The 26,185-nt window shown below is 40.7% G+C and overlaps 1 protein-coding gene across 1 annotated transcript in view; it reads left to right on the plus strand.

The window, feature by feature from the left end:
- SLC27A6 (solute carrier family 27 member 6) overlaps nt 1-25,235 on the plus strand; it is a 40,237-nt gene extending 15,002 nt beyond the window's left edge. The window contains exons 5-10 of the mRNA XM_053408036.1: nt 3,211-3,405; nt 12,502-12,592; nt 15,513-15,711; nt 16,750-16,847; nt 19,254-19,384; nt 21,524-25,235. Coding sequence (XP_053264011.1) covers nt 3,211-3,405; nt 12,502-12,592; nt 15,513-15,711; nt 16,750-16,847; nt 19,254-19,384; nt 21,524-21,700 — 891 coding nt within the window. The 3' untranslated portion in view covers nt 21,701-25,235. The remainder of the gene's footprint in view (nt 1-3,210; nt 3,406-12,501; nt 12,593-15,512; nt 15,712-16,749; nt 16,848-19,253; nt 19,385-21,523) is intronic.
- The last annotated feature ends 950 nt before the right edge of the window (nt 25,236-26,185 follow it).

Genomic DNA, 26,185 nt, shown 5'->3' on the forward strand with positions numbered 1-26,185 from the left:
ATGTGGATTAGATCGGATTGTTGACACCCTAGTATGAGCCCTGTCTGATTTAGGTTATATATTTTTCAGTGTAGAACTGAGAATAGCAATTGACAGATTGAAGATGGGGTTTGTGCAGAAAATAAAACAAGGTCTCATTGGGAGTGCTAAAGCTTTGGTTCAAGGCCAGTTTTCTTTTTGTTTTTTCTTTTTGTTTTGTAATAGCTGCCTCCCTCTTATTAGGGCCGTCATAACTGCTGAAGGAGAAACAACAACAATATGTTGTGATATTTATTTATTTACACAACACATCCCACACTTTCAACATAATGTATGTTGCCAAGGCAGCTAACAGAGTAGAAAGAAACAAACTAGTATAATTTAAAGCAACAAAGGTAGATAGAATTCAGCGTCATTCTATTACAAATGTTCTGTATACTCAAACCTATTAGCTTGCCAGATGGAACAACACCCCGTCCCCCGTCCCCCACATGCTGGTCTGAGGATTCTCCCCCTGAGCCAATTCCAGGGGGCACACAGGAGAGGGGGAAAGCCTCATTGTACAAGTGGAAGTCCCAGTGCAGGGCTTCCCGCTGACGGTGTTCTTTAGATCATGGGTAGACAAACTAAGGCCCGGGGGCTGGATGCGGCCCAATCGCCTTCTCAATCCGGCCCCCGGACGGTCTGGGAATCAGCGTGTTTTTACATGAGTAGAACGTGTGCTTTTATTTAAAATGTGTCTCTGGGTTATTTGTGGGGCATAGGAATTCATTCATTTATTTTTTCCCAAAATATAGTCTGGCCCCCCACAAGGTCTGAGGGACTGTGGACCGGCCCTCTGCTGAAAAAGTTTGCTGACCCCTGCTTTAAATGAATCTTCCCCAAAGCATACAATTAGTCTAATAGTGTATTTTAATTGTTGTAACCCACCATGGGATATTAGGGTGAAAGCAATAACGACAAACTACTGCAGTAACAGTGCATTCACATAAACAATAAAACCAAGCTGCTCTAAAAAAAAGTTTCTAAAGTCGATTGATATGATATTTATGCATAACTTGCTTAACTCTTGTTAAGCTCAGATTTGTATAAGCTTTCCATGATGTCCTCAGGGTATTTCCAGTGTTTGCAACTTTGCACTTGCCTCTATAGGTCTGTTTCCTTACTCTACATGCTTAATCCCAAATGCTGGCCCCTGGCCCTGGCTGTCGCCTCAAAAGTATTTACTGCATTGAGATGTGTTGAATTGGTTTAGTTACTTTGCACGGACTTGTGACAGCAACTATTTTGCAAACCGTTAAGGTTGCAAACAATCCCATAGCAGCTTTGAATTAATCTGTCTCCTTGTGTGGGATATCTACAATAAACAAAGCTTTCTTTTGTTAATGAAAAGGATAAATGGAAACAAAGTTTACCTGCATATCAAACTGGCTACTAGAGAGTTTCGGTTTCTGTAGGGGTATGAATAAACCATTCAGTCTGAATTGAGCAGGTTTCTCTACTGGTCTTTTTTCATCACTGAACAAAAGGTCACAATAAAAGTCTTTGTTGTTGTTTTTAGTCTGGTGTTACCAGGATTTGCATTTCAATAACAGAGAATTCAGTGACCTCAGCAAAGGGTAGCTGCAGTGGTGCAGATGACATGCCAATTTGAAATTAGCAAGGAATCAGATTCCTTTGAAGGTAGGTGCTTTTAAAAGTAGGTGCTCAAATCAAGTCTATTTTAGTTGACTGCCTGGAGGAAAATAAGCAGGATAAACAAAAAAGCAACATGATTTAAATGACTTTTCTGCACATTTTAAAAAGGGTTTCCCTGATCCAGCTAAAGGGAATTGTGGCTAGGAATGCAATTCTTTGCACAGTCTGCATAAAAACAAGTCTGATTGTTCTCAACAGGGCTTTCTGCCATATAAGTGGCATTCTGCCATGTAAGCGTGTTTAGAATTGCAGCATAAATCTTTATTGAAACCAATGAAACAACTAACTATAATCTCATTGCTCACAGCCGGACCTAGGGCATATGCACACTTCCTTTTTGCCCGGCTGTTTAAAGCTCAATCGGAGCAAAGGTCAATCCGCAGAAAACCCAAATTGACGTTTGCTCCTATTCAGCTTTAAAGAGTGAGTTTTCACAGGGAGAGCTCAGGCCAAAAGAGAAAAGAAAGCAAAAGCGTTAAAAGCGTGAACCTGTGCCTGGAAAGAGTGCAGCAAAAGGTAAATGTGGATAAGCCCTTATTTAAAGCTAACTAACTAGGTTGGGGTGGTGATGATTAAAAATGCAAATGCTGGTTGCCACTTATGGCAATTTGTCATAGCCACAGACAGTGTAAATTCTGCAGATTAAAAAAACTGCATTAAAAATGTTGATGAGTTGTCAAGTACATAAACACACAGGCTGTTCCTAAGAACTGATTGTGGTTCAAACAGAGGTTACATTGTTAGTGATGTATATATACTTCTTTTTGGTCTTGATATCATCTCTAATCCAAGAGTTTTTGCAGGTTCTCAAACACTATAAAAACCTGAGAAACTAAAAAGCGGAATAAGCATACAGTGGTACCTCTAGTTGCAGACACGATCCATTCTGGGGTGTCATTCGCATCCCGAAAAGTCCGCAACCAGAACGGTGCTTCTGCGCAAGTGCAGAGCGTGATAGAGCACGTCTGCGTATGCGCGTGTGGCAAAACCCGGAAGTATACACTTCCAGGTTTGCAGTGTTCACAAGTTGAAAAGACACAACATGAACCTAACGCAACACGAGGTATGACTGTACATACCATTGTGAATGGTGTTTTCACCATACTAACTTCAACACCCGCACCCGCAAACGCACATGCACACAAATATACACTCCTATTGTCTGCCTCTAGCCTTAGGTATAGAGTGATAGAATGGACTCCCTTAGAAGGTCGGAGACTCTCCTTCGCTTGATGTTTTTAAGCAGAGGTTGGATGGCCATCCATCATAGATGATTTAGTTGTGATTCCTGCATTGCAGGGGGTTGGACTAGATGACCCTTGGGTCCCTTCCAACTCTACAAGGAGCCACCCCATACCAGGACTGCCCTCAGGAACCTCCAAGGAATTGGTTGTGATTTTTATGATGGGTCACACTGCAGCTGGTTTCTGATTTTAATTTTCTTTTTAAATGCGAGCTTGGAATCTGCTGTAGGTTAAAATGTGATGGGTTCATCTTAAGGATGTCAATGTGTGTTTTTAAAATATCTTTCAGAAAGAGGGAGAAAGGAATCACAAAGTTCGCCTAGCAGTTGGGAACGGAGTAAGAACAGATATCTGGAAGGAATTCTTACACCGATTTGGTGACATCAAGATATGTGAATTTTATGGTGCAACGGAAGGAAACATTTGCTTCATGAATCACACGGGCAAAATTGGATCTGTGGGTCGAACTAATTTCTTTTATAAGGTGACTATTTACATGTATATACTGTGTGAAGGAATGCCAGATTAACATGACTTTTATAGCGCAGTATTCTGCAACTTCAGAGTCTGAATCACTCAGTGGGAAGCTGCTGTTTATACAAAATCAAGCTTTAAACCTAGCTTTCAATCAAGCCCTAAATCAATAATCTAGTTATTAATTGCATTATTTTGGTCAGATATGATATATGCAGGGACACGGGTGGCGCTGTGGGTTAAACCACAGAGCCCAGGGCTTGCCGATCAGAAGGTTGGTGGTTCGAATCCCTGCGACGGGGTGAGCTCCCATTGTTTGGTCCCTGCTCCTGCCAACCTAGCAGTTTGAAAGCACATCAAAGTGCAAGTAGATAAATAGGTACCACTCTGGCGGGAAGGTAAACGGCATTTCCCGTGCGCTGCTCTGGTTTGCTAGAAGCGGCTTTGTCATGCTGGCCACATGACCCGGAAGCTGTACGCCGGCTCCCTCGGCCAGTAAAGCGAGATGAGCGCCGCAACCCCAGAGTTGTCCACGACTGGACCTAATGGTCAGGGGTCCCTATACCTATGATATATACAGTTGTTTGAATCTTTGCTTTATGGTTTTAACAATGAATCAGATCTAAATATTTACTTCCCTTCCCTTTCTAAATTCCTTTTTTGGGGAGGTGGATTTTTAAAAAAATTGTTTGCTAGTGATGCTTCACTGAAAAACTTGGTTTGGGGATCACTGAATACTTTGTCCATGTCTGTAGACAACTGGGATTCTGCTCATAAATCACTTTTCTCTGAAATGCTTCTCAGGGCTTGCTGTCATTTAGCTTTAATAAAATGAAACCCTCCAGTGGCATGACTCCTGTGGGATAAGGATACATTTAGATCAGTGTATAGAAAGCTCCCTTTGTGTGGAAGTATGAATACTAAGAACGGAGAGTTGTCAGTGCATGCATTAGCATAGCAAGCAGTAAACAAGCCCAACTTACAACAACTCATTGTGAAACTCTTTCAAAAATCCACTTATTTTTGTGTGATCGTGACTAACAGAGCAGTAATGTGGTTCTGCTGTGCTAACAGCTACTATGCCAGGACCGATGCCAATGTACCATAGTTTTAATCCTCTGCACTCCCAACAGTGAGGTGGAAAGTACAACAGTACCAATGGGTGGGTGTTCCCACCATCTATCATTCAGATGGTGGCCAGTGAATGGTCATTTTGCATTGCCAACCAAATGAGGAATAACACCACATGTTGAAGTCAATATTCCCTCACACAATGTACTATCTTGCTTCTCCTTGAACTCTCAGCAATGTTTGATTCCATCACCTATGGTATTCTTCTGGAGAAGCTATCTAAGGTGGCTGACACAACCTTGCCCTGATGAGTTAAAAATTAACTATGAGAAATCTGAATCCATTAACAGAAGGCTCCTTGGTCCAGCAGATGTTTCTATGAAAATAAGGAGATGATTTCCTCCCATTTCTTGTTCAGTTCTCATTTCACCATACTGTTTTGGAGGGTTTCCCCAAACTCTGGAGCAGATTTGTGGGACTGCACAGGGAAGGTCCGTATAGTTAAATCCATGGTTTTCCCAATAGTGATGTATGGAAGTGAGAGCTGGACCATAAAGAAGGCTGATCGCCGAAGAATTGATGCTTTTGAATTATGGTGCTGGAGGAGACTCTTGAGAGTCCCATGGACTGCAAGAAGATCAAACCTATCCATTCTTAAGGAAATCAGCCCTGAGTGCTCACTGGAAGGACAGATCCTGAAGCTGAGGCTCCAATACTTTGGCCACCTCATGAGTAGAGAAGACTCCCTGGAAAAGACCCTGATGTTGGGAAAGATTGAGGGCACAAGGAGAAGGGGACGACAGAGGACAAGATGGTTGGATAGTGTTCTCGAAGCTACCAGCATGAGTTTGACTAAACTGCGGGAGGCAGTGGAAGACAGAAGTGCCTGGCGTGCTCTGGTCCATGGGGTCACGAAGAGTCGGACATAACAAAACGACTAAACAACAACAACAGGGAGTTGCAAAGGGAAGCAGGAATTGAAGAAAATTAGACCCCTGCTTCCATTCAAAGGGAGCAATCATATAATCAAAGAGTCTTTCATTAAACATATTGATTTTTATACACCCTGCAATGGCTTAATATTGGAATGACTTTAGTAGTGGATAAAACATAAGGATTAAAGTTCCTGGGGCCTCTTTTACAAAGTGGCTCATTTTTGTGAAGCAAGAAAGACTGCACACTCAAAGGATGTTGGTCCAATGGAAGGCTCTTAGTACTTTTTGTGTGTTCCCCCTTCTCACAAAGGAATTGAAAAGAAGATACCGATTGAATCAGCAACATGCTCAGCATTCTGAGTGTCTTGACTTCCTGGAGTACTACAAGTCTTTTGAACAGTTACTCATCTAGTTTTCATTTTGGATGTCTTCCCAGTTAATGGGTATTGTTGTGTAGTAAGTGACAAGCTGTGTAAGTCCAAAAGGGAAAAATAATTGCAGGGCTTGAGAAATATGGTCTAAGAGCTTGACAATGAAATTTGAGAAGTCTGCATTCTGGACAATCATGCTTGTTCAGTGATTTTTTACTTGTACTGAAAAGTCCTGTATGGAAATACATTGCACTACAAGCTAAATAGTGAAATAGATATTTCTGAACTAAGGATTGTAGCAGCCAACTCATATCGTTGACGACTCATTCCCATTGAATCCAGTATGTGCAAGATCACTTCTAAAACGTGTGTATTTTTGTGATTTTTTTTAAAAAAATAATCTTGAGAGTTTATAAGGCTGCCAGACTTTTGCTGAAATAAGAACTCATACATTATTCATAATATTTAAATTCTCTACATTCTAAAAAAAGACGCAATATTTCCCCCCTCACATTAAATTAATGTATTGCTCTTCCTCTTGATAGAAGTTAATCAGTTTAGTCTTTTTTCCCAGTCTTTATTCAAGCTTTATTATTCATTTTCCATATATATACAACACCTAGTCATCCTCACTATCATCAATCCAATAAAAATATCACAAATGATACATGCAGTTTTAACTATGTGCTTTCTACACGAACCCATGACTTCCTGTCTTCTCCATGTTTCCTTTATATTAAACATCTTGCTTTGATTTGTAATTATTAATTTATAAAAATTCTCTTTTCTATTTCAGTATCATTTTCCATTGTATATATTACTTACAGAAACCATTCAAAGGCAACTACTGTGTTTAAGTTACAGCTATTTTTCAAATAATCTCTGAAATTATCCCATTCTAGAATGAACTCTTATCTGTTTTATCTCTGATTCTTTCCAAAAGGGAGGCTAATTCTGCGTATTCTGTCAATTTGAGTAACCATTCAACTCTGGTAGGGAGTTTGTCATTTTTCCAATATGTCGCAAAAAGCACTCTCGCGGCCGTGGTTGCATATAAAAAGAATTTTCTTATACCCCTCGGAATGTCATTGCCAGTAATACCCAGAAGAAACACTTCTGGTTTTTTAGGGAAATTTACCTTTAACATTATTTTTAGTTCTGTGTGTATGTCGCTCCAGAACCCTTTGACCTACCTTAACCAGTTTGGTCTTAAGGGAGCTCATCTGTTCCAAACCACAGAAATGGCTGTGGCTTTAAACTATAGTAGTTCCTGTGTCTTTGTCCATGGAGTTTTCTTGGCAGGGATACTGGAGTGGCTTGCCGGTTCCTCCTCCAGGTGGATCACATTTGGTCAAAACTCTCCACTATGACCTGTTCATCTTGGGTGCCCTGCTCGGCATAGTTCATAGCTTCTCTGAGTTATTCAAGCCCCTTCGCCACGGCAAGGCAGTGATCCATGAAGGGGAAGAGAAGACTCCCTGGAAAAGACCCTGATGTTGGGAAAGATGGAGGTCACAAGGAGAAGGGGACGACAGAGGACGAGATGGTTGGATAGTGTTCTCGAAGCTACTAGCATGAGTTTGACCAAACTGCGGGAGGCAGTGGAAGACAGGAGTGCCTGGCATGCTCTGGTCATGGGGTCACGAAGAGTCAGACACGACTAAACGACTAAACAACAACAACAACAACAACAGTTCCTGTGTGCTGTGAAAACACAAGTGAGATCTACAGTGAAATGTTGCAGTGTGGAGTGCTGCTGTCCACTCCATTCCATTCTTTCTCTCCGCTCTAGTTTTCCATTTGCCCTCTGCCCCAGTTAGTCATCATTCCATGGCCACTGAGCATGCTCAGTTTGCATTAGGCTGGTTTTGAGACATTCTCCCCTTCTATTCTAAATACACTAACCTGGGAGTGTGTTCCCATGAACTCAGTGGGGGCCTTACTTCTGAGTAGACACATAAGAAGAGAAGAAGAAGAGTTTGGATTTGATATCCCGCCTTTCACTCCCTTTAAGGAGTCTCAAAGCGGCTAACATTCCCCTTTCCATTCCTCCCCCACAACAGACACTCTGTGAGGTGAGTGGGGCTGAGAGACTTCAGAGAAGTGTGACTGGCCCAAGGTCACCCAGCAGCTGCATGTGGAGGAGTGGAGACGCGAACCCGGTTCCCCAGATTACGAGACTACTGCTCCTAACCACTACACCACACTGGCTCTCCATACTTCCTAGATGTTTACCATGCTGCTTCGTAACCCTCCTATTGTTTATAGATGGTGCAGTTTTGGTTCTTTGAGCACCAGAACACCAGAAATTGAGAAAATTTGAGCCCAAGAATAAACATTTCTCTTTCCCAAGGCCATTGGATGGCGCAACTCTTCTGCTTTTCCTCAAACCAAATATCCTGGTAGCATAGTTTAGTCATGCTACATTTCCTTTTCCCGTCATCTAAAGCAGAAGCAGGAATAATTATTTCCTTAGTTTTTCAATTAGTGGGTTCGTCAGTTCCCATCTGGGAGTATTAATTTATGCCAGCTGAGGCTTTCTATGAATTAAAATATTAGTTATTTGATTTTGTTGTCTGTTGGACATTATTAGTAGCAGGGGGTACTTAAAAGACTTCAGTGACAGCTGTATGATTTGGGTCTTGGGCTTCTTGAGTTTCTAATAAGTATTATATTTCAACCAAATAAAACAATGCAGTTTTACCCCATCCTGTGGATAATGCAAGAAATAGTTCTTTTTCTTTTTTATTTACATTTTATTTACATTTATTTACATTTACATTCGAAAATGTTAGTTTTTCAGTTTAAAGAAATATTAAATTATTTTGTTCAGATGAGAGATCCTAAGGCAGAGCTTTCCAAACTTTTCAGGCTGGTGACACACTTTTTGGACATGCATCATATTTTATGACACAGCAATTCAGTTTTACTAGCAAACCGGAGGTTAAATTAACCCCTTTGAAGCCTGGGCTACCAAGATAATAACAGGTCTTAGAACCAAGCCTTATACAAAAGGGCTGCATCTAGAAAAGAGGAGACCAAGAAGCGTTATGACAGCCATCTTCAAATATCTAAAGGGCTGGCCACTTGGACGATGGAGGCAAACCGTAAACTATAAACCTATAACAAGCTGTGCATAATCAATGCAGAATTTGTCCTCCTGTCCTCCTGCCCATCAACTGATATCACCAGTGATGTCAGCTAATGGGCAAGTAGGCCAGTTTTAGGGGAAATGGCCTCGTGGGCTAAATTGGACCCCTGGTGGCCCAATCTTGACTTACTGGGCAAAGGTTTCCCACTCCTATGCTAAGCCATGGTTTACCTTAGCACTGCATGTCAACCAGTCTAGTAACTCCCGCTGCTGTATTCAAAGATATCAAGTAGGTCATTCTTCAATGCCTTGTTAATGGGAAAATCCAACGAGAGAATCCAGGTGTCTTTTCCCAGATGGTATATCCGTTTCAAGAGAACTACATTTGTTCAGCGCTCAAGCTGCTGTGTGCTGTTGGTTGGAAGATATAATTTCCTTGATAACAATCCTCTTCTTCCCTGTTCTGACACTGGTGAAAGAGGGTCTGGCTGTGGAGGAATTGACTTCAGCTTCAGTTTTTTAAAAAAATGTGGTGCTAGCATCTGAAGGCCATGATGAGTTACAGTTGTTAAAGTGTTATCCAAGCTGTTCTCCATTTGATCCTCCACACACACATCCTCAGAAGAACCTCTTTTGATGGTGTTGGATAACAAGTACAAGCTGCAACTTTCTGGACAGCAACTATTAAATGGAAGTGGATAGCCAAAAGTTTTCACAGTGTTGTGGGGGGGGGGTACTTTTCCATTTAGTAACAGCAAAACAATTAGGAAATGTTTATGCTTTTACATCTGGAAAAGCATGTTTTATGTCTGTGATCCTACAGTTTTGTGTTATCTGAAACATGCTCCTGAAGCTTGATTCCTAACTGGATTTTCATTGTGAAAAAGAAAAAAAGATTCATGACAAGATCATTTTATTTAACATAATTTATGTAACTCTTGAGGGACGTGGGTGGCGCTGTGGTCTAAACCACAGAACCTAGGGCTTGCCGATCAGAAGGTCAGTGGTTCGAATCCCTGCGACGGGGTGAGCTCCTGTTGCTTGGTCCCTGCTTCTGCCAACCTAGGAGTTTGAAAGCACGTCAAAGTGCAAGTAGATAAATAGGTACCGCTCCAGCGGGAAGGTAAACGGCATTTCCGTGTGCTGCTCTGGTTTGCCAGAAGCGGCTTTGTCATGCTGGCCACATGACCTAGAAGCTGTCTGCGGACAAACGCCGGCTCTCTTGGCCAGTAAAGCGAGATGAGCGCCACAACCCCAGAGTCGTCCGTGACTGGACCTAATGGTCAGGAGTCCCTTTACCTTTACCTATGTAACTCTTGATGGTAGTAATACCTATAACTCAGTTTACAGGAAATATTAAAATTATCAATAAAAGCAATTAAAGCATTTACAAATAATTAAAATTAATAGTAATAGAGATTAAAACAAACAGACAAAATTATTTTACTGGAATGAAAAGCAGGAAGGAAAGAGAGTAATTCAACCTCCAAGATGTAAGGGCTTTCTGACTCCGGAAAGCGCTTGAAGTTCTGGAAGACAATGGGTACCCTGAACTTTCAAAACAGAATCTTTTTTCCGTTTGTCAAATGATGAGATTCATTTTTATGATTTTGCAAATAAGGCACATGCTCACAAAAGTGAATTAGTTATCATGAGATGTCAATTGATTTTTATTTTATTTTTAAGGAAAGGGAGTGGAATAGCAACAGGAACCCAGAAGAAGAGCAGTTGTGTTAGGTGGGAGAATGCACTGGCTGTATCTACATGTTATGGCAGGCCATCTCAAAGCCAAGGTTTCTTCTGCACATTTTCAGAAACCATTAACCATGGCTTGCCTTAACATGCCAATGCAGCCATTGCAACTTTTTTAAAATATTGTAGTATGTATCACAGATGGTTGAGATGTAATATCTTATTACAATCTTAATAGATTTAGAGTGAAATCCTGTGCATGCTTACTCAAAAGTAAGTCACATTTTGTTTCATGGGGCTTGCTCCCTAGAAAGTGTGTTTAGAATTTCATTTCTAAAGATGGAGGTAACATAGTTCTTGGCATGTTTTATGCTGTTATACACCAATTCACAAACATGGTTTGCTTCAAATAGTCATACTGAATGGATTGGATTCAAAGAATGAGTGGAAGGAAAATAAATGCTAGTGCTATTTAGCAATACCAGCACAAGAGCTTGCAGAAGATTTTACATGCTGCGCTGTGGGTTAAACCACAGAGCCTAGAACTTGCCTATCAGAAGGTCGGCAGTTCGAATCCCCGCGACGGGGTGAGCTCCCGTTGCTCGGTCCCTGCTCCTGCCAACCTAGCAGTTTGAAAGCACATCAAAGTACAAGTAGATAAATAGGTACCGCTCCGGTGGGAAGGTAAACGGCGTTTCTGTGCGCTGCTCTGGTTCACCATATGCTGGCCACATGACCCGGAAGCTGTACGCCGGCTCCCTCGGCCAATAAAGCGAGATGAGCGCCGCAACCAGAGTCGGTCACGACTGGACTTAGTGGTCAGGGGTCCCTTTACCTTTACCTTTATGAGAGGGAAGTTCTGTAACAGTTGTTAGGATTCCATTTGTGAGGGGAAAAATACACATCCTCTTCTGCAAATGGAAGAACATTTTTTTCTTTAGTTTTGTTTTAATCTAGCATGAGTTGTGAAACAGGACATTTTTCGATATATTCTGCAAATAACATGGATCCAAAGTTGCATGTTATATCTGAAACTTACTCATATGTATCTTATGGTATGTCATTGATACTGTAAGGTGACTCCCTTTTCATAGTGTATATAGTGTATGTAATTGTGTAGGTTGAAAGTGGCCTTCCTGTTGAGCTAGGAGGGAAGCAAGTCAGCAGGTGGTCATTGAAGGAATACTTTGACTCATTGACTATTTATAACCGTTTGTTATATTCTGAAGAGCCTCTTCACTTTGTTGTCTAGAAACACATGCAAATGTAACATGAGAATGCAGCTTTCTATAGCTAGTGGATCTATATTTTACTGCCACAATTTTATCTATTCCTTTACTCCAGGGGTGACTAATTTGCGGCCCTCCAGATGTTGTTGAACTCTTTATCAGACTGAACCAGCATATCTATTTGCATAGCTGTCAACGTTTCCCTTTTTTTAAGGGAAATTCCCTTATTCCGAATAGGATTCCTGTCAAGAAAAGGGAAAAGTTGACAGCTATGGTCTAATGATAGGGTTTGTAGTTCAGCAATGTTTGAAGGCTCACAAGTTTCCCACCCCTGATTTATCTCTCACATTTTTTTGAATTTCACAATCTGACATTTGAGAAAGTTTTGAAATGCATTTTGTATAACTTGGTAAGCACATTAGAACTTTTGAAAGTGGTATATGAAATTACTTCATTTCACAGCATTGGTGCCCAAGGTTTTAAATATTCCCCATGTTTATTTATTTGCAAATATACAGACAATAACAAAAGCACTCTGAGTAGTTTACAATATGAATATTACAATTAAATTGTATTTGTTGCATCTTTATAAAAGCTTACTTTTAGGTAAGTACAATCATTGAGTAGAGCACACAACTCATTTAATGTACATTATTGAATGTTGCCACAAGATGTCACTGTAAACATTACTGATCCCATTTTTCTTTCTACTTTAAGCTCTTTTTCCCTTTCGACTTAATCAAGTATGATTTGCAAAAAGGAGAGCCAATCAGAAACAAACATGGATGGTGTGAAAGAGTCAAGAAAGGTAAGGATTTTATCCTGAATTTTGATGGCAATAGATACTCCAGATACTGGTCCCATCACCTCCTGGCAAATAGAAGGGGAAGAAATGGAGGCAGTGAGAGATTTTACTTTCTTGGGCTCCATGATCACTGCAGATGGTGACAGCAGCCATGAAATTAAAAGACGCCTGCTTCTTGGGAGAAGGGCAATGACAGGCCTAGATAGCATCTTGAGAAGTAGAGACGTCACCTCGCCAACAAAGGTCCGTATAGTTAAAGCCATGGTTTTCCCAGTAGTGATGTATGGAAGTGAGAGATGGACCATAAAGAAGGCTGATCGCCGAAGAATTGATGCTTTTGAATTATGGTGCTGGAGGAGACTCTTGAGAGTCCCATGGACTGCAAGAAGATCAAACGCATCCATTCTGAAGGAAATCAGCCCTGAGTGCTCACTGGAAGGTCAGATCGTGAAGCTGAGGCTCCAGTACTTTGGCCACCTCATGAGAAGAGAAGACTCCCTGGAAAAGACCCTGATGTTGGTAAAGATGGAGGGCACAAGGAGAAGGGGACGACAGAGGACGAGATGGTTGGATAGTGTTTTCGAGGTTACCAGCATGAGTTTGACCAAACTGCGGGAGGCAGTGGAGGACAGAGGTGCCTGGCGTGCTCTGGTCCATGGGGTCACGAAGAGTCGGACACGACTAAACGACTAAACAACAACAACAACAAGATACTCCAGAGGTACTGGATGCCTAATTGAAATGAAAACAAGAACACAAACTTTAATAGGACTGCAGCTTCTTAACAGGCATAGTCACTGTTCCTTAGTCGTATTGAGAGAAACCACCTTGGCCACTGTTGTATTGTGAATCCCTAGACCAAGCTGTATCATTCAGGATGCTGAGAATCTTAGCTTGAATTTTTAAGGATTGCTGAGAAAAACTTAAATATTATAAGGCAGATATTGCTAAAGGTGTAGGGGTTGTTTGTACACACAGATGCACATAGACATTACAACACAATCATATACCCTATTTTTCTGTGTTTTAGATGAGGTTTTCTGACTCAAAAACCATGTCAAAAAACTGAGGTTGTCCTATACACGGATAGCAGTATGGGGGCAAGAAGCAGCGCACCTGCCAACCAACCAGTTGGCGGGATCGCAACTTCCACCTGATGCCGCTGTGCGTGGAAAACAATCTAGGGAGTGAGAAGCTCAACAACTTTGGGCCATCTCCCCTCATTTTCTTAAAATTGAGTCCCCAAAAATGGGGGGGGTGTCTTATACATGGGGGCGCCTTATAGACGGAAAAATATGGTAAGTGCTGCTCCGTAGCACAAGGAGACAGAAATTGACAGATTTGAAATATCAGAAAAACACTGTGGAGTTCTGGTAAAATGTTTTGGTCACGTTGCTTGTTGAACTTAATAAACTAGAAAAGCATTAGTGGAGTCCATGTGTAACTCAGTTATATTACAACCACTGTGTTACATGAGTTTACTTCCACCGAAGATGGCATCACAACTGAATGTGCTTATGAGACCCTAGTGTTGAGTACTCTGCCCAGCCTGTCACAGTTTCCATGCTGTCAGCGATGCAAATTCTTAACATTTGCTCTGATATAAAGCCTTACTCTTTATTCATACTTGCTATTGTACTTGCTAGAAAAGTCTCCAGAATTTTAAAATGCATAGCTAAGGATCAAATAACGCCAAGCCACTGCTGTCATCTGGTGGCCAGATTGTGAAACAATTTTGTTTCTTTTTATTTGTATGTTATTTTCATATTTACAATTATTTAATTCTAACAAGCTTATAGCTCATATTGTTTCAGTTTATTTGGGATTCTTTGTTATTTCTTCTTTAATCCATATTTAAGGAAAATAATGAGACCACAGGAAAGCAATCTCATAAAGCTTCCACTTGACATTTTTGCTAGAAAAACTAGACTGTTTTTTTTTTTGCTAGATTAGAATTTCCCTTTTGTGTCTTGATTTTGCTTAATATACACAACCTGATCTTGGGAAATCCATGTCTATAATATCCACTCTGACCTATTTCCTCCCTCCCCCCCCCCCGAAAAAAAAACACTGCAAGAGCATGCTCAGTTATGTGAAGACCAAGGTAGCAGGCCCTGAAATTTGAGTGTCGAAATGTTGAGGTTCAAACTCCTGTATGCGGAAAGAGCTTTCAGTTTTTCTAAATGGCCCAGAATTATTATTTTTTCAACCCAAATGAGGCCTTAAAACCACACTGGCTTAGAGCTAAGCAGTCCCTCTTAAGTTCTATTTCTCTCCGAATACCCCCCCCCCATTTTTTTTGGCCAAATATATCAGAGACATAGTTTGTTATCAAATTGCAGTACATCTGGATGTGAAGAGTTCTGGCATGGCCTGCCCTACCAGTAGTCAGAATGAAGCACCTGCTTCAGTTGTTAAATGCCAGGTGACAGAACCATTCTCCCAGAGTTCTCCAAAATAGCATTCTCTCTGCTCCCTAAGTTATTCTGCTGCACTCAGGTCTGGTGGAGAATGTTATCCCATCACCAGTGTTAAAGTGAGATTTAACTCCTAGTCCAGTTGGATTCAGTACATGGGTGGCATCATATTTTCCTTCTTGAGAAGTCTTGAGTTTGTATGCTGACTACAGTCTGCTTTTGATCTATCATGGCCATAGTATAATAATTTAGAATGAAGCTGCCTTTATATTTTTCTTAGGATCTTTTAGAGTGAACCGACATGCTTCTTTGGTCAGCATTTTGTGATCACTTTGGATTGACAAGAGAGGCAATGCAAGAGAAACTCGCATACACACAAACACTTTTTGCTACGATGCTTCAAGAGGCATTCTGTCCTTTTGATAGCTTTAGACAGCTTGGTAAATAATTACAGATTGTGCTGAGCTAACTTGCATCTGTCTTCTTCTCCACAATTTTACACGCAGGTGAGCCTGGCCTCTTAATATCCAAAGTACACACAAAGAATCCATTCTTTGGCTATGCTGGAAATAAGAGAGACACAGAAAAGAAATTACTTTGTGGCGTGTTTAAGAAGGAAGATTTTTATTTCAATACAGGGGACCTGATATTTCAAGATCAAGATAACTTTCTTTATTTTTGGGACAGGACAGGAGATACATTCAGGTACAGCTACTATTAAAACTTAAACCATCTCAATGTGTGTGTGTGTGTGTGTGTGTGTGTGTGTGTGTGTGTGTGTGTGTGAACAGATAGTTCTGCTTACACTTACTTTTGTTCTATGCCCAGTGCACTCTAGATCTGACTACAAACATTTTCACCGAGCGGGGGGAATATTTTACCTAAAAATAAAAATCCTTGGAAATAGCTAATCGTAAGAAGCAGGGAATACATTTGCCCACTACACCACCTGTATGCTCTAATAATATGCTTTGCTTTAAAGTTTACAGGTTGATTTTTCTAACAATTAAATTCACAGCTAACCTTTGTAAGTTTAATTCCTCAAGATATTGAAGTCAAAAGGTGTATTGGTAATGATAAATGGTGGTATTTGTCCTACTCAGTGTAGAACGATTAAAAAATAACTTGTCCTTTGATTTCAATGGGTTTACTTTGAGTAGGACTGACATTGGCTACAACAGTGGTTTTTTTGTTACATTCACAAAAGCCTGGGCAAGCCTTCATCCCACACACTCATTCTCTCTCCTTCTCTGGGAGATTGTAAGCTTTCACTTCCATTTTTAGCTAACTGCAGTTAAGCATTATGTCTGGACCAGATCAATCGTGGTCCAGTAAACTATGGTTTACTGAAACAAGCCAACTTTTTAAAAAATTAAGCAAAATTTATTTCAAAAATCCATAGTTATTAACCAGAGTTTAGGCTTTGAACATGAATGCTCAGCTCTCAATTCCCCCCCCTATCTATTTCCAATTAGCCAATCTTCACATGACCGTGAAGGAAGAGGGGAGTGCATATGCCTGAAAGCTCATCATGCCTGGAAGTGATGATAAATCATAGTTTTATCAGTAATGAGCAGATACTGCCAAAATCCCAAATGAAGTGCAATATTCCTGTTTTGCGGAGAACAGTCCTTAAAAGAAATGCAAGCTTGGTGTTTTTTCTGCATGGTTAAAATTAAAAAAGCAGAATTGCAAGCTATCATGAGGTACTATGCATATTTACCTGCACACTTTTCATTTTAGATGGAAAGGGGAAAACGTTGCCACTACCGAGATTTCTGATGTCATCGGTATGTTGGATTTCATACAGGAAGCCAACGTGTATGGGGTTTCTGTACAAGGTAAGGAAAATATTCGGCATTTTACTTCGTAAATAGTGTCGGTGCAAATGGCATCTGCTAATATTGAAGGGATATTCGTTAGGAAGGAAGCTTTTTAAAAAATGAAGTAAATAATGAAATTTGAAAGTGGGTTAAACCACAGTGCCTAGGACTTGCCAATCAGAAGGTTGGCGGTTCGAATCCTTGCAACGGGGTGAGCTCCCGTTGCTCGGGCCCTGCTCCTGCCAACCTAGCAGTTCGAAAGCACGCCAAAGTGCAAGTAGATAAATAGGTACCACTCCTGCGGGAAGGTAAACGGTGTTTCCATGCGCTGCTCTGGTTCGCCAGAAGCAGCTTAGTCATGCTGGCCACATGACTTGGAAGCTGTACGCCGGCTCCCTCGGCCAGTAAAGCGAGATGAGCGCCACAACCCCAGAGTCGGTCACGACTGGACCTAATGGTCAGGGGTCCCTTTACCTTTACCTTACATCAATGTGTAACAAACAAGCTTATGATATGATCCAGAGAAGTGACACTTATCTAAATTCCCAGTCAGCTCTGCTGGAGGGTTTTTTGACGAGGTGTACACATTCCTCAACCGAACCCACCTAGATCTGCCAGAGGGGTTTCACTGACAGTGAGGCTGACCCACCAATAAGGAAAACCCCAAAGTGGAACTCCTCTAAATGGAAATGGGGCATTTGGGGATGCAGCTTCACCATTGCTGTCATCATGTAGCAGCAACAGGCCTGATAAAGGTATTGTCAATACATCAGCCAAGGAACTAGCACAGCAAAACAGCATTTTTCCAGCCATCCCACCTTCCACCCTGGCCAGCATCAGTAATAGGTCTGTATATGATGTGCTGGTGACTATGCTCCAATGAGGTTTATATTGCCTCCTAAGTGTGCCAGACTTCCATACAGAGGCTTTGTTTCTATTTTCAAAAGAGAAAATTTCCTATGCCGGGAAACCAGTTTTTATCAATGCAATCCTGTATGCGTGTTTACTCAGAAGTGAGCCACATTAAATGTGCATATAGTATTTTAGCCTTAAGTAGTTTGTGATATGGCCTTATTTTGGGATGGAGGACGAAAGAAAATGTTCACACATGCATTGAATGTTGCATGCATAAAACTAAACAAAAATTAAACAACACAGAGAACTAGCTAAAATGTAAATAACTTACCGTAATTTGCAGATTTTTAATTCTGTTAATCAGCAGGGGAAATATTTGCTTAGAAAACTTAAAATGAACGAAGCTTACAATACAGTCATACTTTGAGTTAAATGTGCTTCAGGTTGAGCGTTTTCAAGTTATGCTCCGCGGCGACCCGGAAGTAACGGAGCGCATTACTTCCGGGTTTCGTCGCATTCACAGACGCTCAAAATGACATCACATGCATGCGCGGAAGCGGCAAAACGCGACCCTTGCATGCGCAGTTGCATCTTACGTTCTGTTCAGGATGCGAAGGGGGCTCCAGAACAGATCCCGTTCGCATCCAGAGGTACCACTACATGTATTTGGGATCATTATGACAGTTTTGCAGAGGGGGGAGTTGCATTTGAAATTAGCATTGTTTTATGCTAAGCATCTAACAGAGCACTACAGAATGAAAGAGAAGTACAGTTTCTTAACTGCTGCCTTTGCTACAGGTCTGACATTCACATAGCTCTAACCTATGAAGTCACAATGAAGTCTTATGCTCCTTCGCTTTAATGCCATCTCTGCTGCCTCATTGCCATAAGCTATCGAAAATAACATAGAGAAACCCCAGTTGTTTCCCATGGGTAGGAGTCACTGTGTCAACTGCTGAAGCCTGAATGCTCCCAACTTTACTATTCCTATAGGAGCACTCACATAGCTATTTAAAATGTTTGGAAACAAATTCCATGCACCAGCAAGAATACCATCTCCCTGCAGTATTAGTAAAACAATTCTTGTTCATTTTTTCCCTTTTCTTCCTCAAGCTCTGGAGCATCCATTTAATATAAAATGCATTTTTTTAGCTCAATACTGAAAACTAGAATAGGCATTTAGAAGGGCTCTTATGGAAAAAGAAACAACAGACTGTGCACTCTATTAACGCAAGTCTGTCCTTGTGATGCTAGCTTGGAATCTGAACCAGATATGCTTCACTGTAGCAAGCACAGATTTAAGTCACCCATACAACTTTCTGGTTTAAAAATAATAATAAAATTTATTTATATCCCACCCTCCCCAGCAGAAGCTGGGCTTAAACAGTTATGGAAAGAAGCTCAGACAAACAGGGGGGTGATGTGCGACCAGAACCATGAATTATTATGGTGTTTTCTTCATTTATCCAAAAGCAATACTATGGTGTAATATCAGAAGCACTGACTATATCATTTGATAGCTGGGCATTTTTGAATTTTAATGAATATAACATTAATAATCCCCTACAGGTTATGAAGGAAAAGCAGGAATGGCCTCTGTCATCTTAAAGCCTAATAAGTCTTTAGATCTGGAACAACTTTATCAACATGTGGTGATGTATCTGCCCAGCTATGCCTGTCCACTCTTTATAAGACTCCAGGTAATAATATACAAAGCACCGTAGGCATGTCTCCAAGCCTCTTAATCATTAGCAGGAAATCAGCTCAGCGATCTACTAAGCCACACATACTGAACACTAAGTGATGACTTCAGAGAAAGCTACCTAATGGGTATTTCAGAAATCAGTTGTACATTTAGTCCTCTTTACCATTTCCATTAACAAGTTGGAATTAGATAGCACACTAATGAAAACTACAGATTATGCTAAATTGGAAAGAGTTGTGTACCCCAGGAAAGATAATATAAAGGGATTAGTGGGATTAGAAACATGAATCAGGAATAACAAAATGAAATTTCAACTGGGAAAAGAAATAATGTTGGAATGCAGAGATTCCGCATCTAGAACAGAGCATATTAGGAATTACATAATAGCAGACTCACCCACCCCCCCACACACAGCTGGTGCCCACCAGATCCTTTGACCTAAAATACCCATCAGCCTCAGCCAGCATTGCCAATGGTTAGTAGTTCCAGCAACATTGGAGGGGGGGGTACCAGGTTGCTAGTGACTCTTTGAAAAGTGAAGTCAGTTAGACAGTTGTTTGTAGTGTTGGGTCAAGGCTGGCCAACATGGTGCCCTCTGGATGATGTTGTTGGACTCCAACTCCCACCAACCACAGCCAGCATGGCCAATGGGCAGGAGTGAGTTGTCATCCGACAACGTATGGAATGCACTGTGTTGGCTATCCATAAAATAAATACAGTCTCAGCTTACATCTGTTGGCCACCACGTTTCATAACTGGATTTTGTAAATAGGAATATTGTGAGCCAGGGGAACTGGGGGGGTCCTTGCCTGCATCAATATCTGTTAGGGAGGGGTACTGGGAGGTAATAAAGGCTGCTCTTGGGTGAGACTGAAAGATACATACTAAGAACTGAATCCTGCAAGACTTTAGCTTTGCTGTGCTTCTAATAGGAAGACCGTTAAGAATTGCTTTTGAATTGAGCAAATGCATCTCTGTGTATTTCCTCACACAGTGCAATAGGAAAAAGAGAAAGAGCAGAAAAATAAGATCAGGGAAATTATATATGACCACATGCCTTGGTAGATATACCTAGTTGTCCTTACTGGCTTTTGCAGAACACTTTTTGGTTGAGCAAAGGATTTTAAAAAATTGAATAAGCCATGTGTCAGTATAGAGGTGAGCCTCACTGCCTTTTCCATCTTTGATTTCTGTGACAGTTGTATGAGTCAGAGGAAATTTATGTGGGCAGCTAAAACCCTTTGTATCTTTGTATCAAATATTATCTCTTTGTATCTTTGTATCAAATATGATCTCTTAAAATTTTTGTAATATAGTCTTTACAGTTTCCAAACAAATTTATAGATTTAAAAGTTCAGCAAATTATAGCATATGGGTATATTATAAAGCTACTTTTATAAATTCTGCTTCAAAGATCCCATACACAAACTTCAGAACTCCATGAGGCAAACTATAGCTTACCGAGACAGTTCAAATGTGCAGTCTCCCAGGATTTATTTCCTCACTAATCACAAGCTGTGGTCAAGGTTTGTTATTGACTACAACTCATAGCTCACGTGGTCTCAGTAAGCCATAATTTGGATTTCCTTCTTGTGTGAACCAAGTTAATGAACCTGCATTTTGCATTTCATGTTAAACCATGGTTTATTGTGATGTACATGAGCAAGAACAAACCTTGCAATCATATGCTCCCTCTCTCTCCTCCAGCATTGTGGCTGAGGAGTTAAAGAAGCATTCAGTTTTGCTTCTGGTTTGTAATGTCATGGGACATTAAAAAAATATATGTCATTAACGTTAACTGTTAATTTCAGACATGTCAAATTCAAACCGAGGGTTATGGAACTAGTTTGTGGAAACTGACTACAGTTGGTGTTAATCAGAATTCCAGGTTTGGAGGATATGGCAAATTGTGGATAACTAAAAGCAGAGGCAAAACCTCCCAGATTCTTGGCCTTATAAGCAACCCAAGGTCATTGTGATTCATCACGCTGCACCATGGTTTCATGAGTCATTCAAAGGTAGCCTCAGACTCTGAAGATATCCATCTCCCTCCCAAATGAAGATGAAACACATCTCTTGGTGAGCCTGTTTTGTTTACAGTAAACAAACTAAAAATCTTCTCTTTTGCCTCTAGGAAGTAATGGAAGTCACAGGAACTTTCAAGCAACAAAAATTTCAGTTGGTCCAGGAAGGATTTAATCCATCTGAAATCAGTGACCCACTATATTTTTTGGACAGTTGTAAGAAGTCTTACGTTTTATTAACTAAAGAACTGCACGATAGAATCTTATCTGGACAAGTGAAACTTTAGTGTTTATTAATAAGGATTTTACAAGCTACTGCACAAGACAAGACAAAACTTTAAACATGTTTGTCAGCTATATTCTGTATGGTCTCCTGGTGAAGAGATGTACGCTGTTGAATTTTACAGTAAATATTAGGGAGGGATTATGCTTTATTAATCTTTCTCTGTTTTGACCATCAGTGCATACTAATCTACCTCTTATAGTGCAATCCTAGGCATGTCTACTCAGAAGTAAGTCCTATCGAATTCAGTAAGATTTACTCCAAGGCTAGCCTTAGACTATCATTGGTTCAGTATTTTAGAGTTTTCATATAAATATCTCCTAATTAAATGTTGTTTATGATCAACATAAACAAATGACATTGAGAGAATAACAAAGCTACAGTGAAATTATCTTTCGCTGTCTTACGCTGCATATTTTATAGTATAATCTTCCTCTGCTGGACAAAAACTGGTCACTATTAGCAGTAGATGGCCGTTGTTCCTAATGGTCACCTCCTAACTACACAGGGATACCTCTTTTTATTGCACAGTGCTTTATTGTGCTTTGCAGACATTTATCATTGTGAGGATGTCGGTGCAGCAGTAAGAAGCCCAGCCAGGGAAAGGAGGCCTCCTTACTACTGCCTCTCTTCTCGAGAATGGAGCTGGCCAGGGCTGGAGCCAGGTTTTTCCCCTCCCGCCCCTGCAGCCAGGGAGTCTTTGCTTAATAGTGTAAACATAACACTCATATGCACTGAGAAACAAAATAAAAGTTAAGTTGTGGGTGAACATAGCAGACGACACAGCGGTTCTTCAAACAGCTCTTGTTTATTCACAGGCTAGAACAGAACTGAACTGAAGGGTTCAGCCAGCCTGCTTATATAGAGCTCCACTAGAACACAACAGTAACCATTTTCTGTAACTATCCAATCACTGAATGTCACTTTTGATCCCTTATTTGCATATGTGGACCTGAACTATCTACAGTATCCCCCTGCTGGCCCAGGGTGAGAACTTCAGTACATAACAGTGTGACTCCCTTTTTTTGCAATATTCACTTTATTGCAGTGGTCTGGAACGGAACTTACCATATATCCAAGTTATGCCTATAAACATTTATTTTTTAAAAACAGTTGAAAAGAGAGAATCGTGCCACAGTTTTGATTTGTTAACTCTGCAAAAACCATACCTCTGTGATAATTAGTGCTGCAATTCTGTACACCTGGGGCCAATCCACTACTGAATACAGTGGGACATTCTTCCGAGTAGACATATTCAGTATTGTGCTATTACTTCTGACACGCAGGACTGCAACATTATTTATTTTACTGAAACAGAAATTATTCACATCCTCCTTATTTTAATGTTTTCTGATCTTAATGGCCACTGAACCACAGTAGTATTCTTTGTTTAAAAACTTAGTACCAGCTTGTAGTCCCTCTCTGCACAGAACTCTTCTGAATGCTTTTATTTCAAAAACTGAATAAATTAAATTTGCAGTCCTGTACGTACTTACCTCAGACTAGACACACATAGGATTGTGCTGTTAGTGTTCTGTTTTTGAGCATGAAACAAAGATAACACATTGATTTCTGTTCCTATGCAAATATACGGGAAGAATACCTTTGTCTGCAATAATACGAGAAGGTTGTGCAGATGTCTTTTGCACACTGGGTACCTGTATCTTGCACATTAGGAATTTCCTATCATATACATGTAGTAAAACAAAAACTTTTTTACATGTACGCAACAGGCGTTTTTGTTCGTTCATTAAAAAAACCAAAACCCTTCCCCCTAAGAGAATTGCCATTTGTAAAGCAGCCCTCGCTTGAAGGTGTTCCTAGTTGTAAAGCAATACTTCTTATTTATTTTAATACATTTTTAAGTCCCATTCTTCTGTGCCAGACTCATGGCAGTGCACAATGAATGATTGAAAAATTTCTTCACTTTGCATCATGACACTCCACCTGGCACACAGTCCCATTCTTGTAGAAACTAGCTATCTGATCCACTTTTTGTACCTTTAAATTTCTATTGCCCTAGAAACTAGGGCAGGGGTCAGTAACCTTTTTCAGCCGTGGGCCGGTCCACAGTCCCTCAGACTATGTCTGAGTTGTGGGTGAACATATCAGACGACACAGTGATTCTTCAAACAGCTCTTGTTTATTCACAGGCCAGGACAGAACTGAACTGAAGGGTTCAGTCAGCCTCCTTATATAGAGCTCCAGTACAATGTAACTGTAACAATTTTCTAAAACTACCCAATCACTGAATGTCACTTTCGATTCCTTATTTGCATAACTATCTACAGTATCCCCCTGCTGGCCCAGGGTGAGAACTTCAGTACATAACAATGTGGTAGGCCGGACTATATTTTTTGGGGGGAAATGAACGAATTCCTATGCCCCACAAATAACCCAGAGATGCATTTTACATAAAAGCACACATTCTACTCATGTAAAAACACCAGGCAGGCCCCACAAATAACCCAGAGATGCATTTTAAATAAAAGGACACATTCTACTCATGTAAAAACACACTGATTCCCAGACCCTCTGGGGGCCGGATTGAGAAGGTGATTGGGCCGCATCTGACCCCCGGGTCTTAGGTTGCCTACCCCTGAACTAGGGCATGGATCCAAAGGATTTCTGTGTGAGTAAAGAGGCTCTTCTGCCCACGCAGCCTCACTTTCTTGCTGTTCGCCATCCCCACCTGCCATATGCCATTCTGTTTTGGTTGTTTCCCCCCAGTCCTCAGAAGCAGAGATTCAGAGGATAGAGAGGGTTTAAGAGGAAAGGGGCTGCTGGGAACGTCTAGCTTCATTCACAGAATGAAAATTAGGATCTACGCCAAAATCCCTGAGTGCAGCATAGAACTAGCAATCACAGACAGTAAGAAGACACCCGTGCACAAACTTCAGCACCTTTTAAAAAGAAGTATACTGCATTTCCCTTCCTACCATTCTACAATGATTGCTTTGTAAGCTCTTCAGAGCATGAGAGGCAATATAAACGCCTCGTACCCTTGGCCCTGTGCTGTTGAGTCAGAAGTGCCCATTAACTCCTTGTAAGTGATGAACAATGGATCTCTGAGATCTTAACTAAAATACCAATTCTGTAAATGCTGTTTTTCTTGACTTTATTAAAAGCAAGTTCCTTTCTCATTTTACACACACATTAACTGGTGTTTTTTTAATAAACAATAAAGGTAGAACATAAAGGAGTGGGAGCATAGCTCAGTTGTAGAGGTTGGTTTTTTTAAATAAAAAATAAAGGTAGAACATAAAGGAGTGGGAGCATAGCTCAGTTGTAGAATAGATGTTTTTCAGGCAGGAGGCCTGGTGTTTATTCCCTGGCACCTCTGGTTAAAAGGATGATGTTCCCTGCTCTCTGCTTGAGAAAGGATGCTGTTGGTCGGAGTAGGTGGTATGGGACGAAGATGGACAAATGGTCCAGCTTGATATGAGGCTTCCTGTGTTCCTGTGATTTTTTTTTATTGTACAAAATGTATTAATAAGCTGCTTTAATAAATAATAAAGGACAGAATTTTTAAAACGTAACGTATTTTTGTTTCAGTTTTAATCATGCACTTATGGTTGTTGTTCTTTAACTGTTCAGTCATGTCTGACTGTTCGTGACCCCATGGACCAGAGCACGCCAGGCACTCCTGTCTTCCACTGCCTCCCGCAGTTGGGTCAAACTCATGCTGGTAGCTTCGAGAACACTGTCCAACCATCTCGTCCTCTGTCATTTCCTTCTCCTTGTGACCTCAATCTTTCCCAAAATCAGGGTCTTTTCCAGGGAGTCTTCTCTTCTCATGGGGTGGCTAAAGTATTGGAGCTTCAGCTTCACGATCTGTCCTTCCAGTGAGCACTCAGGGCTGATTTCCTTAAGAATGGAGAGGTTGGATCTTCTTGCAGTCCATTGGACTCTCAAGAGTCTCCTCCAGCACCATAATTCAAAAGCATCAATTCTTCGGCGATCAGCCTTCTTTATAGTCCAGCTCTCACTTATGGTATGTTTACAATTTTGTGGCTCAGGAATATATGGGAAATTCCCACCAAATTCTGAGTAGAGAAACTTCCAAATTAGTTATGAAGAAAATATGCCCCTCTTTAATGATGTACAAACTTTCCCTGAAATATCATGTTATGGAACAGCAGATCTGTTGGTTGGGAGAACTCTATCTAGACTTTCAGTCAATAAAAATGAGACTCAAGTTATTATTGAATAATGACCGAGTCAAATAATAATACATTTCTACAAATAGTTTCTATTCTTAATGGTAATTGTATATTATGCATATCAGCATACCAGTTTATATCTCCATGATGTGTTGTTTTATTCCCAAGGTACGAAGAAAATACTTGTGGCACTATCTAGCCAAAGTTAAGAGTCGTGTTGACTCTAGTGGAAGAGAGTTAAGCATGGGACTTAAAAGTGCTTATGTTTGACTGGATCATGCCTACACTGTTTTATTTAAACAGTTACATCCTGCTGTCCATCTGCA

The sequence above is a fragment of the Podarcis raffonei genome, chromosome 11 (assembly GCF_027172205.1).
Source record: "Podarcis raffonei isolate rPodRaf1 chromosome 11, rPodRaf1.pri, whole genome shotgun sequence".
NCBI classification, from domain to species: Eukaryota; Metazoa; Chordata; class Lepidosauria; order Squamata; family Lacertidae; genus Podarcis; species Podarcis raffonei.